We start from the raw sequence: 17,252 nt of genomic DNA on the forward strand, positions 1-17,252 counted from the left end.
AGCCCTTTCAATTCCAGGCTCCTTCCAAGTCACCGGGGGAGGCACCTTCTGCTGAGTGGCTCCCGGTACGCTCAGACACCACCTGAACTGATTGATATATTCACTCAATATTTATAGAGCATCTCACTGTGCCCGGGTCTCTTCCTGGTGTCAACCACAGTGTCGCACGTGCAGGACAAACCCAGGCCCTCCCCAGGTCCCATCTCTGGGGTTCAGGTCAGAGAGGGTCCCCGAGGATGGCAGGCTCAGGGCAGCTGGATCCCAAACAACGCCTCTCCCTCCCACCTTCCTCGGTGACTCAGGGAAGTCTGTCTGAGCTGCAGCTGCCTCTGTGGTGAAGTAGTGACAGAAAAAAGAGGCAGAGGCAGGGAGGGAGGAGGAGCAAGGGGAGCCCGGAGCCCCGGTGTGATCCCCAGGAGGAAGCGAGGTGCTGGTTGTGAAAGTAAGTGCTCTGCCCCGGTACAGCTTAAAGCTCACCAAGCGCCAAGTCAAGACGCATGCCCTCCTTCCTTCCTGCCGTTGATATTGGGGACTGAACTCGGGGGCATGGTCTCTGCCAGAGCCACATACCCACCCAAGGCGCAGTTCTGTTACCAAGGCTAGGGGGTTCTTGCCCGCAGTGACTCAAGCCTGGGACCCAACTCCAAGCCCCAACACCTCCTCCAGGAGTAACTAACAAAATTTGGAATAATTGCTTCTAATTGTCTTTATTCTCCAGGTAGAGCAATCTCTGCTCTCTCCCACCTGGCAAGGGGTGGAGCCCGAGCAACTGGAAGAGATTATATTTTCCTTAATTAGAAAATATAATTATGTCCATTAAGTAGCTCCCTAGACTTCCTTTTTCTTCCTCCCCCATACCCAGTGGGCTGCATTTTGAAGCTGAAAAAATGCAGAGGTCATCAGACAAAATAGGTTGAGTTCTGCCCGACTCTTTGGCCATCTGTAAGCCAGGGTCCCCTTTTCCTGTGCACCCTCCTTAGTTATTGAGCCCCCTCTGTCAAGCTGGAGGGAAATGGAAATAGTAGATGCTTCTTGTCAGGGAGTTAGTCCAGCGGCTTCCCCTCCCACTTCTGCAGCCTCTTCTGCCTCAGGCAGAATACATACGTTTAGAATCAGTCCAACCCCGATGCACATCTTGGCCAGGAATTTACTAATTGTGAGAAACATAATCAAGCTTTAAGCTAAAATATTCTCTTTTGCAAAGAGAAATAACAGCCCCTGCAGCCAGGGCTGCTTGAGGGAAAAGAAAGAAGAAGGGAACGACAGTTACTAGACCCTGATGAAAATCCCATTTTGGGTTGGGTGCAGCTCAGTGGCAGAGCGCACACTTGGCACAAACACAGTCCTGGGTTCAAGTCCAGCACCAAAGCAAACAGAGCCCACCAAAGCCCTCTTCTCAGCCTGGACCACTGTAGGAGGCTGGGGGTGGGCTACTCTGACTTTCAGATGAGTGGAGACTGGGCATGGCGCCTTCCGAGGTGCCAGCCTGCGTGGTTCCTCAGGTTGCAGTCACCCAGCTTCCTGAGCCACCTCTTCCAGGAAGTCCTGTGGATCTTTTTCTGCAGACAAACTGGAGCTGCATTCCTGCTCATGAGAACTACCCTCCAGTGCAGGCAGGGGCTGGGAAGATGCCAGGAAGGGGTGTCCGGGTCCTGGCAGATGGAAGTCCTGCCTTTTCTGTATCTGAACTTCTTCATCTTACCTTAATGCCCACCCTGCGATAGAGCCGAGTGGGCTTCTTTCTCAAGAGATGGGTAGCTGTTCCCATTTTACAGAGGCCTAAGAAAGTCGCAGTTTCATGTCTCAATCCACCCAACACTCTATCAGTGGGACCTAAATGTGCACTGCTAGAGAGATTTATTGGAAAGAGAGGTTACAAAAAGATAACGACTTACAAAATGACGATAATATCCAACATCTACCAAATGCTTGGAGCGCCCATATGACAGATGAGAAAACTGTGGTGCAGAAAGGTGACTGATTCATCTAGAGACCACAGGAAATGAACGGCTGAGCCCTATTTAAAGTCGTGAGACTCCACGAAGCTGGAGGCAGAGGGGTATGCTTGTTTCTTCTATGGCTTCTCCCCAGGTCCTCACTGGTCACCCGGGGGGCTGAGCATTGGCATGCTCATTTCTGAAAGGGGAAACTTCGGGTAGTGGTGGCAGGCAGGGAGTGGGACATGGGGTTTGGGGTGTGGGGTTTTGTTTGTGGGGAGGTACTGGAGGTGCCCCGAGTTACACGCCTTATCCTTTATTTCTTATTTTGAGACAGAGTCTTGCTAAATTGCTCAATCTGGCCTTGAAGTCTCAATCCTGCTGCTTCAGCCTCCCCGAGGCTGGGGTTACAGGCCTAGGGGTCTGGGATTACAGATCTGCAGAAGGCTCAGAACCCTCACGGTGACTCCCTTTGGTAACCCACACCTGCTGTGGCAGGAGCAATTCAAAGTCTAGAGACTGGCCATTCCTGTCCAGGTCCACCCAGGGCCTGCCAGGAGGTGCAGCTGCTGCGGCCACTTACCCACCCCTCCCCCAGCAGAGCTTGGCCAGGGGCTTCTTCCAGAGGTGCAGCGTGGATCCGGCTGCGCCTGCTGCGATCTCTGCCTCTCCTCTCTTTCTCTCAACTTTTCAACTGTGAAATGGGGAGCTTTAGCTCAGAGTTCAAGAGGTCTTCTGTAACCTGTGAAGGGGCACAGCTAGCAGCTGAGAGTCCAGAATTTCACAAGCATGGGGACTGTCCCCCACGAACTACCGCTCTGACCCTGAATGACCTGTCTACGTACTTCCCTGCTGTGTCGCTCCGAAAGGGATTGCTCTAGACGCCTGGGAATATGGCCACCCCACTGAGGATTGATCTTCCCCATTCCTTCGCCACACCGCACAGGTAAGAAAAATGAGCTCAGAGAGGAGCAGCCTTTTGCCTGAGGTCACACAGCGAATGTCTGGGGGGTGGAGAGCAGTGTTGTGGAATTCCTGGCGGACGTTGGCGCCCGCTTGTCTGCCCGCTTCTGATACCCGGGTTCGGGAGAATAGGCCGCTAACAAGCGGCCCATTAGAAGGAATTGTCACTCCTCTGGGAGCGAGGTTGTCCCATTAGGGCGAATTGTCATTCCTCCTGGAGTGAGGTTGTCCCGGCTCCGCGCAGGCTGAGTGCCGGGGCCGAGAGCAATTAACGCGGCTCCGGCGCGGGCAGCCGCCTCTGCCCGGGGCAGCGGGGGCGGGGCGCCCGGCGCGGCTGGAGCCGGTCACCCGGCGCAGCCCCTTCCCCCGGAGCCCGCCTTTCATCTCCCCGCGCCTGGCGCCTGCCCGCAGCCCTGGCCCGTCTACAGCCCCTTTGCTGCCCCTCCCCCTCCTCCTAGCCTCCGGGATCCGGCGACCAGTCCTCGGGGTTACTCGCGCTGCCGTCTTTGCGCTGCGCTCCACGGTTTGCAAGGAAGTGTCTTCGCCCTGGGACTCGGAGCGCGCGTGCGCGGCTACGGTACCAACGAGCGTGATCCGCGCGCAGTGCCCCGCGGAGCTAGGAGAGGTGGGGGGCTGAGGATCTGCGCGCAGAGGCCTTGGCTCTCGGGGGATTAGCGGGCCTCCCACCTCCTACCTGCGTGACCCTGGCCAGCGCACTTAGCACTTCCTAGTCCAAAGCTTTTCATCTGTAAAATGGGGCGGGAGTGTGGCGGAGGGGTGGAGGGAGGCGACCCGGCCTGTGGCGGTGTGTTAGGATCAAGAAATGAGATCCTAGACCGATCTAGGTACTTAAGCATCCTGCAGAGTTGACGCTTGGTGGTGGCTGAGTTCGGATTGGAGCCCCGCTTTTGTGCTTGCAAATTCTGCAGCTATGGAAACATCCCCGGGAACTCACATTCACTTAGTGCCCCATAAGTGTCAAAGCCAGCCCTCCGCTGAGAGACTATGCGAAATTCTCAGCCCTGAAGGTTTTACGAAGAACCCACCGTAAGGCTCGCGAAGGCGGGCGAAACATCTTACTTTAGGATATCTGGAGAGAAAGCATTCGATAAACCCTTACTGCTTTTTATATACAATAATGCCCTTTTAAAATCGATCCTCTACACCTCCTACTTACTTTATATAGCCTATCGAGTTTAGTTACCACAAGAGCCATCCCAGGTAGGTAGGATTCTTTCTCATCTAAGAGAATTAAAAAAAAAAAAAAAAAGAAAAATGTTGGAGGGAGGCGGCCAAGCTGCCTGCCCAAGGTCAGGCGACTGGGAAAAGGTGAATAAACTGCTGAGGGGCAGCCAGCGCTGAGCACACGCACAGGTGGGGCTTTCCATGAAGGACTATTTGGGTTGAGATTCCAGTCTTCTCCCTGGAGAAATGAGACCCTTCCCCAAATCGTCTCCACCCCAGCAGAGTGTTAGGGAGCCACCTGCATCCTAGAGTGAACCAGCTGGTTTCCTCTCTGGCCATCCCTCCTATTTGTGGCCATAATTTGGCACTCTGGTTTTCAACAGCAGTTATTCTTTTTATCTCTACTATTCTCCTATTTCTGGTTTTAGAATTTTTGCTATCCACCTAGATACCAGGACCCCAGAGGAGTGAGGGCAACCTGACTTTCCCTTTCCCAGATGAGTTCATTAAAATTAAGGTGCTCCAATGTAATTATTTTTTTTTAACTTCCCAGGAGTGAGCCTGCCTGCCCTGAAGCTGACAAATATTAACGATGTGTTTTCAAGAACAATGGTAAAACATTGGCTGGGTTCAGCCCAACTGAAAGTTGAACACTTTTGTACACTTGGGTAGCTGAGGGCTAAACGAATTTCAGATTTGCTTCCAAAATATATAGCCCGCACCTTGCCTCATGCATCTAGAAGGCACAGAACTTAATCTGGATTTACCTGTACTGTGTTTGAGATGCATATCAAGCCAACCATCATCAGGTATGACTCAAGGGGAAAATACATACATCTTAAGATAGCTTTCATGGTTATTTTTTTTTTTAACTTTCTCTGAGCTTCCAGTTTGTAAACATTAAAAAAAATGTGCCTGTTTCTTGTGATGGGAGATTGAACCAGAGGTTTTCATAAAACAGTGTTTAGAACTTGTTTACTTTTTAACTTTTTCAGGACAAAACAGAATTAACTGGTCAATTAAAACTGTTTATTCTCTAAGATTCAGATAATGCTTCTTCGAGTTAACCCAGATCAGCACAGTTTCACTCCTGGGTAAGGTTTGGGATGAAGGAAACTGCATCGGAGAGGTACTGAGGAAAGAATTTAAGGATCTTAGCTCTGGGGGTCAAGTTTCTAAGACTCTTGAACTGGGAGGTAGCCTCCAAGCCTCGGTCATTCAAATAATTTAAAACTTCGTCTCTTCCTTCCGACGCTCTAGGACCTGTTTAGGAAGACTCTGCTGTGTGCGAAGTCCCTAGCCGGCCACCTCCTATTTACCTCGCTCTTAGGAAAATCGTTTAGCTATAGGAAAGAGTAGCTGCACCCTGCGAAGAATCATTAGAAGCGATCTTTTCCGCCCGGCGGCCTGCGGAACAGCCAAGAGATCCGAGGCCTCTTGCGCTGTCAGAACTCCCTCTCCTCTTCACGGCTCTGAGACCGCCACCACTAAGGCTTGGGGAGGCGATCCCTAAGGGCGTACTTTGGATGTTGATGCTTTAAAAAAAAAATTAAGTCCGGTGCAATGAATAAAAATGTGCTTCTCCAAAATACACTCAGGCCTGGGGTGTGCAAATATGGGACTTGGTATCTCTGAGATTTGCGGGGGGCGGGGACACCACAAATCGGTGACTTTTCCTCCCTTCCCACCACTCTCCAAGGCAAACACCAGCACCTAAACACACGTGACAAAACAAACTCAAACTCACGAACACACATTTGCTCTCGGTCTTGAGAAAAAGATTGGATCCGCATCTCGCCCAGAGAGGAGATTCAGGGGCGAAGAAAACACAGACTTACACATTCTAAAAGTACCCCGATTTTGTGTAAATGGAAAATGAGAAATACTACTGATTTAAATCCTCTATTATGAAGTATTCAGGAGAGAGCAACTTCTGACTCCCTTCGGGCTCCCTCCGGTCCCTTTTTCTAGAGGAACGAGTTATAATAATAGCGGACGCTGTTGAGCGCTTGCTATGACGAGGTGCTTCTAAGCACCATGCCTGCATTATTTTTAGCAGGGATACTGGCCATGCTTTTCTAGACTACCACAAATTTGTAAAGTTAGACCAGTTTTGACGCATAGTGGGAGCTTCATAAATGTTCTCGCAACGCCAGTTGCGGATTTAAGACGGTTCAGGCGGAGTGCGAGCCGGGGGAGTGAGATGTGCACCAAAGAGGGGTCAAAAGAGAGAAGAAATGGGACTCAGCGAACTTCCTCTTTCAATAATCGGCCTTAATTACGTCTTGGACTTTTCAGTTTTGGCGTGATTATAACCCTTAAGGGATAGCCTAATAACAACTCTGCTGACTGCTCCTGTAATTAACTCCTAATTTATTTCAAACAGGAAAAAAAAAAAAAAAAAAAAAAAAAAAAAAAAAGGCCACAGCCTCTTCGGGAAGAGCCAATCGGAGGCGAGCGCCCGTGTCGTCAGCGCCAGGGCGGGCGCGGATTGGCTGGGCCGAGTCTCCCACTTCCCCTTGGAGGAAAGCTCGGCTCCCAGCGCCCCTCCCGTCTCCCCCGCAAAAAGTTTGAGACGCTGCCGCCGGGCTGCCAGCGGAGTTGCGCGCCGGGATCTACGTGGGGCAGGGAAGTCATGGCTTCTCCGTCCAAAGGCAACGACTTGTTCTCGTCCGATGAGGAGGGCCCGGCTATGGTGGCCGGGCCGGGCCCGGGGCCTGGGGGCGCCGAGGGGGGCGCCGAGGAGCGTCGCGTCAAGGTCTCCAGCCTGCCCTTCAGCGTGGAGGCGCTCATGTCGGACAAGAAGCCGCCCAAGGAGGCGTCCCCGCTGCCTGCCGAAAGCGCCTCGGCAGGGGCCACCCTGAGGCCGCTGCTGCTGCCGGGACACGGCTCCCGGGAAGCGCACAGTCCCGGGCCTCTGGTCAAGCCTTTCGAGACTGCCTCAGTCAAGTCGGAAAATTCGGAAGATGGAGCGGCGTGGATGCAAGAACCCGGCAGATACTCGCCGCCACCAAGTGAGTGCGCGCCAGGGTGGAACGAGGGGTAGGCGGGTGCGTGGGGTGCCGGAGGGCACTGGGCGCGGGGATTTCAGGCTGCGGGCAAGGAGACCCCTCTGCACGCGCTGTGCGCCTGGAAAGCGAGCCAGGAATTCTCGTCCTCCGCTGGGGAGTTCAGCGTGCCGACAGCATCCTAGACACTTAGAATCGCGGCGCCCAGAGTGTCTGGGATCGCCTTCCTCCCTGTACAGTGCTCCACGGAAGAGCGGACTCGCTCATCTTTGGAGAGTGGACCCCAGCTGGGTTTGCGAGGTCACTCTGTCGCCGGTTTTTGCAGCCCTACCATTTAGCATATTTTGCCCCATTGACCCCGGGGTCTCTCTGCCAGGGGATTGAGGGGGTTCCACGTTGACTCACCCTTTGGTATGTGTCAGACACGGAGTTGTCTCATCTCCTTTCAAAACGCACAGTCCTGTGAGGTGCGCCCCCATTTTAAAGATCCGGAGTCAAACCAGATATTGAGTGAAATCATCTTTCGTGAGACTTGCGGGTGTAGAAGCCGTGTCCCACGAAAGGATGATGGAGACACTGATGGGGAAAGATAAGGTGTCCCTATCGTCGCCGCAGCCAGCGCCTCCTTGGCGAGGTTCTGCGCTTCGATGCGAGCGGGCTGGGGCCAAGAAACACGAGGGCTTCGCTAGGCTCACAGTAGTAATTAACAGCATTCCAGCAGGGCTTGCGAGATGATCAAAGATGCTACTTACCTCACCCTATCGGATCCTACCTAGAACCTCCAAGTGTAGGCAGAGGCTAGCAACCTGTGGCTATCCCCTTTCCCAAACGTGGACACAGAGGCTTTTGAGAGATCATTCCCATCCCAGATCACCAGCAACCACTGTGTTGGGCATGGGGATCTGGTGTCCAAACCCTGCTCCTCTGTTGGGTGACTTGACCACCTTTGATCCCTCTCCCCAAAGACCAGGTCCAGGTCTGCTTCTAGCCTCCACTTCCAGTAAGGCTGTACCCATTCCAGATTTAGCATGTTTTGGGGCGTGGGTTCTTTGCAATTTGAAGTCATTCTCTACAGATCCTTGTAGTTCTGTCGCTTGGCTTTTAACATTTCTCTATTTCCTCATTGCTTTTTCTTCTCACTGCACCCCTGCCCTACCTTCAGGAAAGGTGAGAAAGAGCGGGGTCTGTGGAGGGACTTTCCTAAACTGGGAGCGAACCTTTCTCCGTTTCTATCATTCAGCCCTCCCGAATGGAGACAGACGAAAAGCATTCTGAGAACAAGACTGGGCCCTACATGCAGGCGTCAGGGACTGTCCCCTCTGGCAGTCTCTCTCCACCCTGTTGAAATTCTGAAAGACTCAAAGGGCATGGAGATTAAGGACTCAAAGAATTTAAACTCCAGTTGCACAGCATTCGCAGTAGTATCTTATCTGATCTCCTTTGTACGGCAGCGGTGGGCCTCTTGTTAACAGATGAGAACGTTTCAGCAAAGTTCAGAGGATCAGCAATTTGGGCCTGACTGAAAGAGCTCGAGGACATTAGTGATCACTTACCAAGTGTCAGGTGGGGCTCCGGGCATTCGAAAATGTGATACTCCAAACAACCCTGAGGATAGGTATAATTTGCCTATTTTATTGACAGTGAAATAGAGGCTCGAAAACACTCACAGACTTAATGTGTTTAACAAATTTTGAGTAACTGTGTATTCCTAGGCCTGGGGCAATGCCAGCAGCACATTAAAGATTCAGGCCTTAAATGGAATGATACCAAAGGTCAGGAATCCCAGCATCCTAGCTCCTCCAGGGCTTAGGAGGGCAGTCCCTGAGGCACTCAGCTCCCCTACCCTCTACCAGGCTACAACCTCTGGCCCTGAGAGTGACCTTTCCCCAAGAAGAGCTGGAGGGTCTCAGGAAAAATTTCATTTGTAAATCTGGGCCTGGAGGTGGCAGCAGGAGCCCAGTGCTGTGGTTGGATCAGGGTGGGCCTGGGAGCACCACAGCCACAGCGCCTGGAGCAGGAGGGAGCCGGCGCCCGGGCCGGTTTTGTTATTTGGAGGAAGTAGGATAAATGCTGTTTTGCCTGGTATAATCGTATCCTTCCTCCGGCTGGTTTAAAATGGGGCAGGGGAAGGGGGGGGAGTGGAGCTCGGAGAGGGAGGGAGCCTCAGAGCCTTGTGGCTTTGATACACATGTGCCGTCCCCATTGCCCGGATTTCAAATTAAATGCAGCCCACAGAGCAGCTGGAGTTACCCTGCCCAGGCATTTAGAAGGCTCAAAACCCCTGTGTTCAGCCAGGAGCAAGTGTGTGCACTGAATTTGGTGTCAAAACCACCAGGTCTTCCTGAGAGACTCACTGGGTCCTCCTGAGAGCCTGGCCAAGTTTGGGTAGGGAACTTTGTGTGTGTCTCCTGAGAGTCTTGACAGCCGTGGTGTAGTTCATTTGTAAATTCAGAAGGCTCCCCATCTCGCTCTCTGGCTTATTCAGGGATTAGCATATGCAAAAGTCTAGACTTTTATCAGTGTTTCCTACCCATCCTTCCCCTGAATTTCTGTTCTTTGATTACAGAACCTACTACTTTTTTTTTTTCTTCCTTGCTGGTGAACTGATGGTTAATCCTGTGACTCCAGGACAGATCCATCTCTTGTTGGAAATGGAGGCCGGGTTGGGACTTGTGCTGTGTCACTCTCAAGTATGAAGTGTCAACTCTTTCACGGGCCACCAAAGTAACTAAACTAGAAATGTGACATTCTCCCCGGAGTATCCTGGAGTTGCTACTGTGGCTACATTTAGAAATTAGCATAGCTCATAAAAGCCAAGTGCAGAAAATTAATTGTTTAGCATTCAGTTCCTTAAGCTCTGTTCTCCTCCCCCTGCCCTTGAGGAAAACAAGCCCCAAGTTAGTAGGTGTCCTGGCATCCCAGGAAGTCCTAGCCTGCAACTTCCTATAATTGAATCCAGTTTAAGAGCGGAGTCTGGATGCTGTTGCCATACCTTTATTTTGCTTGTTATTCCACACTTTTAAATTCTGGTGACAAACTAATCATTTACACATTTCCCCTAAACCATGGAATGGGTACGGATGACTAAGATGTCATCATGTGCTCTCAATTCAGAGGCAGTGTGATTTCCCCTGACATGTACATTTATGGGTGAGCTAATTTTCCCCTCTGTCTTAGTAAAGTTTATATTACTGAAGCACCCAGCCAAGAAACTTATCCCACTTCCAGATCTGTAAAATGATGTCCATGTTCAGGTTTTATAATCTGAAGACTGGATGGAATGACAGCCTGTGGTTGCTTATTGCATGGGGCAGCCCACACATCCACAGATCCTATTAATTGACCACAGACCTTATCTGTGTGATTATCCTTCAAGAATATGCAGTCCAATATTCATGGGCTCTGACCCGGCAAGGGCTAACCCAGTGTGTAGGGCCCCCTTCAAGTGTTTTCACTATTCTTGGGAGTGAGCCCTTCCCTATTTTAAAGACAAGAGAAGTTAAATTCAGAAGGTTTTTTTTTCCTCAGGGAAGTCTGCTCCCTTGACTTACCAGGGCTCTGTTCCTGCCAGTCCTATTCCATTATCCTCAATGCTATTTGTTTTCCAGATAGAAAGTTCCATGACATCATTAAATTTCCAAACTGATTAAAAAAAAATAATAAAGCAACTTATCCACCTGAAATTCTGTCCTTCCTTATCTGCCCCCCCCAAAAATACATTGTTTTGACAGAAGTATCTTTTTTTGAAAGATGAAACTGTGTGTGTGTGTGTGTGTGTGTGTGTGTGTGTGTGTGTGTTTGCGCGTGTGTGTGTGCGCGCGCGCATAAGCACAGGGTTTTCTGTTAGGAGGAGGCCCGCAGACAGACCTGGAGAGAAGACCACTCTTGCTAACCCATCCCCTCTCTGTCCCCTAGGACACATGAGTCCCACCACCTGCACCCTGAGGAAACACAAGACCAATCGGAAGCCTCGCACACCCTTCACCACGTCCCAGCTTCTAGCGCTGGAGCGCAAATTCCGCCAGAAACAGTACCTCTCCATCGCAGAGCGCGCGGAGTTCTCTAGCTCTCTGAACCTCACAGAGACCCAGGTCAAAATCTGGTTCCAGAACCGAAGGGCCAAGGCAAAAAGACTGCAGGAGGCGGAACTGGAAAAGCTGAAGATGGCAGCCAAACCCATGCTACCCTCGGGCTTCAGCCTCCCTTTCCCCATCAATGCGCCCCTGCAAGCAGCGTCCATATACGGAGCGTCCTACCCCTTCCATAGACCTGTGCTTCCCATCCCACCCGTCGGACTCTACGCCACGCCAGTGGGTTACGGCATGTACCATCTGTCCTAAGGAGGACCAGATCCACGGACTCCAGGATGGATGGATGTGTGTTTAAAAGGGTTCCCCTCTGTCTCAAAGAAGGCGACCGGCCCAGTCCTCCTGCACGGGACCTTTCAGGCACCGTCCAAGTGGCTAGGCCCACAGGGCCCCAAGTCATAGTTTGAGATTCTTCTTTAGGTGGGAGGCACCACGTCCTGTTTACGGCGCCATATCCTAAATGCCCCCTTCTCCTTTCCTGAAAATTGGCTCTGGCAGTTTTTATGTATAAATATATATATAATAAAATATAAGACATTTTTATACAGCAAACATAAAAATTCAAATTATTTGGAAAGGGAAAATTTATATACATATGCATTTTTCTGTATATCACCTTAAAGAGACTATAAGTCCATCTGTTGTGTTTTCTTAAAGGGGGAGACCGGTCATTTGCAAATCTGCAAATTTGATGGTCTTGATAGGCTGATTTGACTTCCACTTATGGAACACAAATGCTAGACTTAGACACCATGCATGTAGGAAGTAGATAGTGGAAAACTTCTGGCAAGTGAAGGAGGTTATAACATGTTTGCATTTTATGTGCATAAGAAAAAGCTTGAGATGCTTCTGTATTTGACTCTATTTCCCTTCCTCTGCATATTGTCAGCTTTATCATTTTTTCCATAAGATTGAAAAGAGGGGGATGAGAATAATCCTGAGACCACCCCAGGGTAAGGTAGAAAATAGAAATACTTCCTAACTCTCCCAGAGCTGTGCTATTTAACTCCATTTCAGGTCATCAGAGAGCAAAAAGTTAAAGGGTGTCAGAAGGAATCGATGATTTCTATGAAATACTAGGTATATATCAATTTGCAAAGATGATTTGGGGGGGTGTGGAAGTGTAGTAATTTTCTGCTTAAAAAAGCAAATATTTTGTAACCATTACCTATATGCTAAATATTCTTAAATAATTAGTAGATCCAGGAAGGAAAAAAAAATCATACTTTCTCTATGTTCATATTGTATGTGCTAAACTTAGGAAAATTTTATATACTTTTTAACTTGTTGAGGGCAGAGGGTAAAGCCATCATTTAACTTGCTAAAAATGGTGTTGTCAAACAGCCCATTTAGCGTCTTGGTGTCTCACCTGCCTGTCCAGCTCCTTCCCCCCCTACACTTCTATCCCTTTGAAAGGGTACATTGTACAATTTTATATATTTTATTGAAGAGTTATTTCTTATCTCTTATTCTGAATTAAATTAAATGTTTGTTTTATTGCAGTCAAGTTTGTCCCAACTCACAATTATTTTAAAAGGAGCTCTCTATTCTCAGTTCACAAACACTACCCCGATGAGGGAGGGGGCTGGTTCTTTTAATTATTGTTTTAATTTGAATCGATCCAGTGTTGTGGCCTTGTGGGGGAGGAGTAAATTGAAAATGTTGAGATACTTTGAAATGTTTCCTCTGCGGCTTGTGTTGCTCATGGAAAAGGAGGATTGCTATTTGGAAGTTTTCAAACTGTAGTGAAAGGCGATCTCTTAAAAGAAGAGGTGCAGAGGGGACCAGAATCTGCGTAGCTTACAGATGATCCAGGGAAGATCTTGAACTTGAAATATTGGAGCTCCCAAAGCAATTGACCTAAAGTTGAGAGAAGGGGTTTACAGCTTTTCTCTGGAGAGAAACTAGGCGCATTCATTGGATTGGAGAGAGGCACTCCAAGGGGGTGTCAACTCGCTTTCCGTTTGTCTTTTCTATCTCCTTCCAAGGAGAAGGAGCCCAAACAAACGCTATTTCTCTTTGAAGGGTGAAGGTGGTTCTTTCGTGTCCCAGCTTCCCTGTCCCAGGGAAACCCGATGCAGCACCGCACGCGGCACCAGGCTTGGGTTTTGAGGGGTCCCCATTGAAGTAAAATAGTGACGGGTGGGGAAGGCGGAGAAGGGTCTTAAACTCGGTTTTCTGCTGCACAAGTAAATCAAGTGGGCTTCAGTGACCTTGGGGACAGAAACAGAAGTACAGCCAGAACTAGGTTCTGCCGGAGCTGTGCGTGGGGACTGGCTGGCACCAGCACTCGCTAGGATTGTCACTTTCGTTCCGAGTTCCCGTCGTGCCGGCACCTACTTTGGAAGTGGGCTCCGGAAACCCTGTATACGGCGGGGCAGGACTTCTAGGGGTCGGCCACTCCTGTTTCCCAGCTGCAGCGCGGAGCCCAACCGAGAGATCTGGGAATTCGAGGCCGATTTCCTCCGGTTCGCTCTCTGCACTTGGAGCTGAGCGGCCGAAGCGTCCCAAACCTACTCAAACTCGCGTCTCGGCCATCCCACGGGGCCACCAGGGGCCACCAGGGGTCCTCATGCCAGTCCCAGACCAGAATCTAGCCATATACATTTAAGGGATGTATTTTCCAAAGGCCAAAATCCTTCCTGGTTTCGTCATCAGCCACCAAGTTGGGTCCCTAATTAGCCTGTCCTCGGAACTTCCTTCCAGGCGCCGGTCGGACCCCGCAGTCCGGGCAAAGTTCCCTGGGTGGGGGATCCGGAGATGCTGGCTCCCGTTGAAGGCTGCTTGCCACAAGGAAAGGTCCGCGATCCCCTGTGTTATTCGGGGAATGGGGCTGCCTTTTGCGAGCCTGGTGGGGTAGACGAATCAGTCTGGTAGCTGGGCGCCCGCCCTGCGCCCATGCTTCTGACTCTGAAGAAAAACTGAGGCTCGGAGGTGGGGTGGGGAAACAGGCTAAGACGCTTTGTTGCACTTCTTGCTCCTGGGTGGAGGCGGTTACAACGTCCAGGACCAGGCCCAAGGTCCGCCCAGCAGGGCCGTGAGCCTTGCTCTGGGGCTCCTTTCCACCCCTGTCCCAGGTGGAGTTCCAAGGTCCTGGCCTCAGGCTTGGTCCTGGCGTTTTAGAGGTCAGACTGACCTTCGGCGACCTGCGAAAGACCCACACTCACCCAGGCCTCTTGCAGACCAGCTTTGGAAATGAGCGCTTAAGATGCCAGTGTGTGACCTTTGGACATTCTCAAGTAGACTGCCAGGAGCCCAGCACACAGATCCACCTGCCCTTCCATACTTTAAACGCTTCCTTCCAACTTTCCAGAGACACTCTGCCTTTTGAAAGTGGGAAAGCAAGCAGGGAAACCGCCTTTCAGAGTCCCTGCTAAGTGAGGAACTAGGCTTTGTGACACACGTGCACTCGTGTAGTCCTTGCACACCCTCTGGAGAGGTTCACAGTTGTTACTTAGCATTGAGGAGACAGGCTTTGGGAGGTGGCTCACTGAGGTCACAGAACTGGTAGGCAGCGAGGGACTCCAGTGGAAGGGATTCCAGTGGAAGGGTGAGCGGTGGAGGTGGGCACCAGAGTTGGCAAGGCAGGGATCTGGAGAGCCCAGGCTGGAGTCTCTGAGGGGCTTCTCCACCACCGGGGACCTGGCTGAGCTCTCCCCCACCCCTCCCACCCTGCCCTGCTTGGCGGTGCGGGGGCAGGGCCGCAGGAGGTAGGCGAGGGCCTGACTGAGAGCGGCGCAGGCGAAGCGTCTGCCTGACCCGACTGAAAAGAGGATCCCTGCCTTTGAGCAGAACCTTGTCTGACCGAATGAAAACTCCCACGGCCATTCTTCGCTATAAAAGCCTCTCATTTGCCACGGGTTGGAGAGGCCATTCCCCCACCCCCACTGCCTTTCCACTGCTGGGCTTGAAATAAGCATAAACCTCATTTATAAAAGAACCCACGTCACAAACACACCCCCCTCCCCAAAATCACATGGCCGGGTTGGTGAAGTCAATCGCGCCGTTGCCCCTTTCCATGTAAGGAAAAAAATAAATGCTGGGATGGGTGATGCCCCAGGCCTCCTAATGAAACAAAGTAGTCACAGCCAGAAGGGAGAGCCTGTCAACTCCACTCCCACCCCTGCCACCCTCTCACCTCCTCCCTCCTAGGAACTAAATAAAAAGCAGTAAAACGACTTTCAAAATAACCCGCTTCAAAGCCGAACAGAGGACTAGGTTGCGGAATCCTGAATCTTGCCCTGATAAGGTTCCTAATAATCAAATCCAAACTCCATCCACCTCCTCTGACTCTTTCCAACCTCCTCTGGACCTCTCTGCATTTGTGGATGAAAACACTTTGATGTCCCGAGTCCTCCAAACAATTATTATTATAATTTTAAACAACCTGGTATTTTCCATTACTAACGGCTCGGGCTTTGAAGTTACACCTCATAATTTCCTAAATTAAATAAATCATTTTAAGTTTGCACTGGGAGGCTTTTAATAGCAGAGAAAGGAATATCATTATCTTATTGAGACCCAATTGTGGTGGCTCCAGCTTGGCTGTAGCTAGGGGCAAAGTAGGCTCAGTCTAACAGACATACTTTATTAACCTCCCATAACTCTTGAAAGAACATTTTTATATTTTCTTTGATTTCCCCCCTCCCTCTCTTGTTTTAAAGCTGTCCCAACCTTTAATTAGTGCCTAATATGAAAAGCATTATTTTTTTAATGCTATGTAATTTACCAGCGGCAACAGGCCAACTTAACAATTGTTTATTAGACTTGGTTTTTCACACAGGGCAAAGAATGCCGCTCCAAACCCAACTTTTCATGGGTGGTTGCACTAATTAATACAGTGTCTGAGGCTCCTAGGGGGTTTTTTAATATTGAAGCCTATGGGGGCGGAAGGGGGTTTTAGAAGTCCAGCTCCTGCCGACCACGTTCTCTCTGATTTCTTTCATGCTGTTTTGATCCTGTCTGTGGAGTCAGCACAGACAGAAACTGTTCCCTGGCTCCAGAGACTCCAAGATCCCGAGGCAACCGCCCGGGAACCCCCAGCACCTCCACGTGTGATTTATGACTTGCGGGGCCCAGACTTGGGGTGCAGGGAGTCGCCCCTCGCCCAGCCCGGAGGGGTAGGGAGCTGATGATGTTTGGGTTGGCCCCAGCCAGGCTCTCCAGGGCAGATGCCTGGTCCCCGGGATACCAGGGGCGCTGGGCCCAGCGCGTAGCATTTGCTGACCCGAGGCGGGACTGGCGTGCGGGTGGGGTGGGGGAGCCAGGGAGGGGCCCGGGCCGGCTTCTTCGCTGCCTTTGCGATCCTCCTCCACGTCTCCCCTCGTCTTCCTCGTCCTTGGTCGCTCACTTCCCTTTCTCATCTTTGGCCCCCACCCATGGTGCTCGTGCTTTATCCCCCTTCCCCGCCTCCAGGGTTTCCGCGTCCGCCTGCCTTTGCGCTGCCCGGCTTCCCCGTCTTCCCGGCCGCGATCTATCGGTGCTCGCGCCCTTCACGCGTCTCCCGCGTCCTTCGCTCTTCTCTGCGCGTCCCTTCGCTCCTCCTTGCGCCTCTCCATCTTTTCCTGTTTCTAGTTTTCTCTCCCTCCCACCACCTATGTCCCGCTTCTCGTTCTCTCCTGTTCGTCCCTTCCCGGCTGCAGCGATTTCGCGGCCGCTGGCGGTGCGCGCGGCGCGGGGCTCCTCGCCGCGTCCTCCCCTCCCCGCTGCACCTGGCAGGCGAGCGACGAGAGACCTTTGCGCCTGAAGGGGCACGTCCCTGGCTTTCCCCATGGAACCGGTGGGCGTCGCGAGCTGGAGGACCGCGGCCCTGCGCACGGCCCCTTCCGCCCCGCCCGCCGCCGGCCGCCCGTTTGATGTCGCGGGCTCTGCAGGAATGCAGCCGGGTTATCAATCACCCAGCTGGATCCCGAAGGTCTCGGCCTAATCACATTTAATTGCTCGTGGAGGCCCACTCTCGCCCCGGGCCGGCCGCCGCGCTCAATTACTCCCCAAATACCTGCCATCAATAAATGCGCGCTGACACTGGCCCGGCCCGCTCCACCAGCGGGGAGATCGCAGGCGTCCGGGCG

The 17,252-nt window shown here is 51.5% G+C and overlaps 1 protein-coding gene and 1 long non-coding RNA gene across 2 annotated transcripts; both read left to right on the forward strand.

The window, feature by feature from the left end:
• The first annotated feature begins 2,760 nt into the window (after positions 1-2,760).
• LOC124986506 (uncharacterized) lies at positions 2,761-5,639 on the forward strand. Its single transcript, XR_007109016.1, has 3 exons — positions 2,761-2,883; positions 4,639-4,894; positions 5,346-5,639. It is a non-coding gene; the product is annotated as an uncharacterized LOC124986506 (long non-coding RNA).
• Positions 5,640-6,629: 990 nt separating this feature from the next.
• Positions 6,630-12,637, forward strand: Msx2 (msh homeobox 2). Its single transcript, XM_047556087.1, has 2 exons — positions 6,630-7,099; positions 11,009-12,637. The coding sequence occupies exons 1-2, from the start codon at positions 6,721-6,723 to the stop codon at positions 11,431-11,433; spliced, it is 804 nt and encodes a 267-aa protein (XP_047412043.1). The 5' UTR covers positions 6,630-6,720; the 3' UTR covers positions 11,434-12,637.
• Positions 12,638-17,252: the final 4,615 nt, after the last annotated feature.

This window comes from Sciurus carolinensis, chromosome 6, assembly GCF_902686445.1.
Source record: "Sciurus carolinensis chromosome 6, mSciCar1.2, whole genome shotgun sequence".
NCBI classification, from domain to species: Eukaryota; Metazoa; Chordata; class Mammalia; order Rodentia; family Sciuridae; genus Sciurus; species Sciurus carolinensis.

Excerpts from the sequence above, each read along its gene's own strand:
- Msx2 (XM_047556087.1), top strand. The coding sequence starts at position 6,721 with ATGGCTTCTCCGTCCAAAGGCAACGACTTGTTCTCGTCCGATGAGGAG. Across the intron at positions 7,100-11,008 it reads CAGATACTCGCCGCCACCAA|GACACATGAGTCCCACCACC; the intron begins GTGAGTGCGCGC and ends TCTGTCCCCTAG.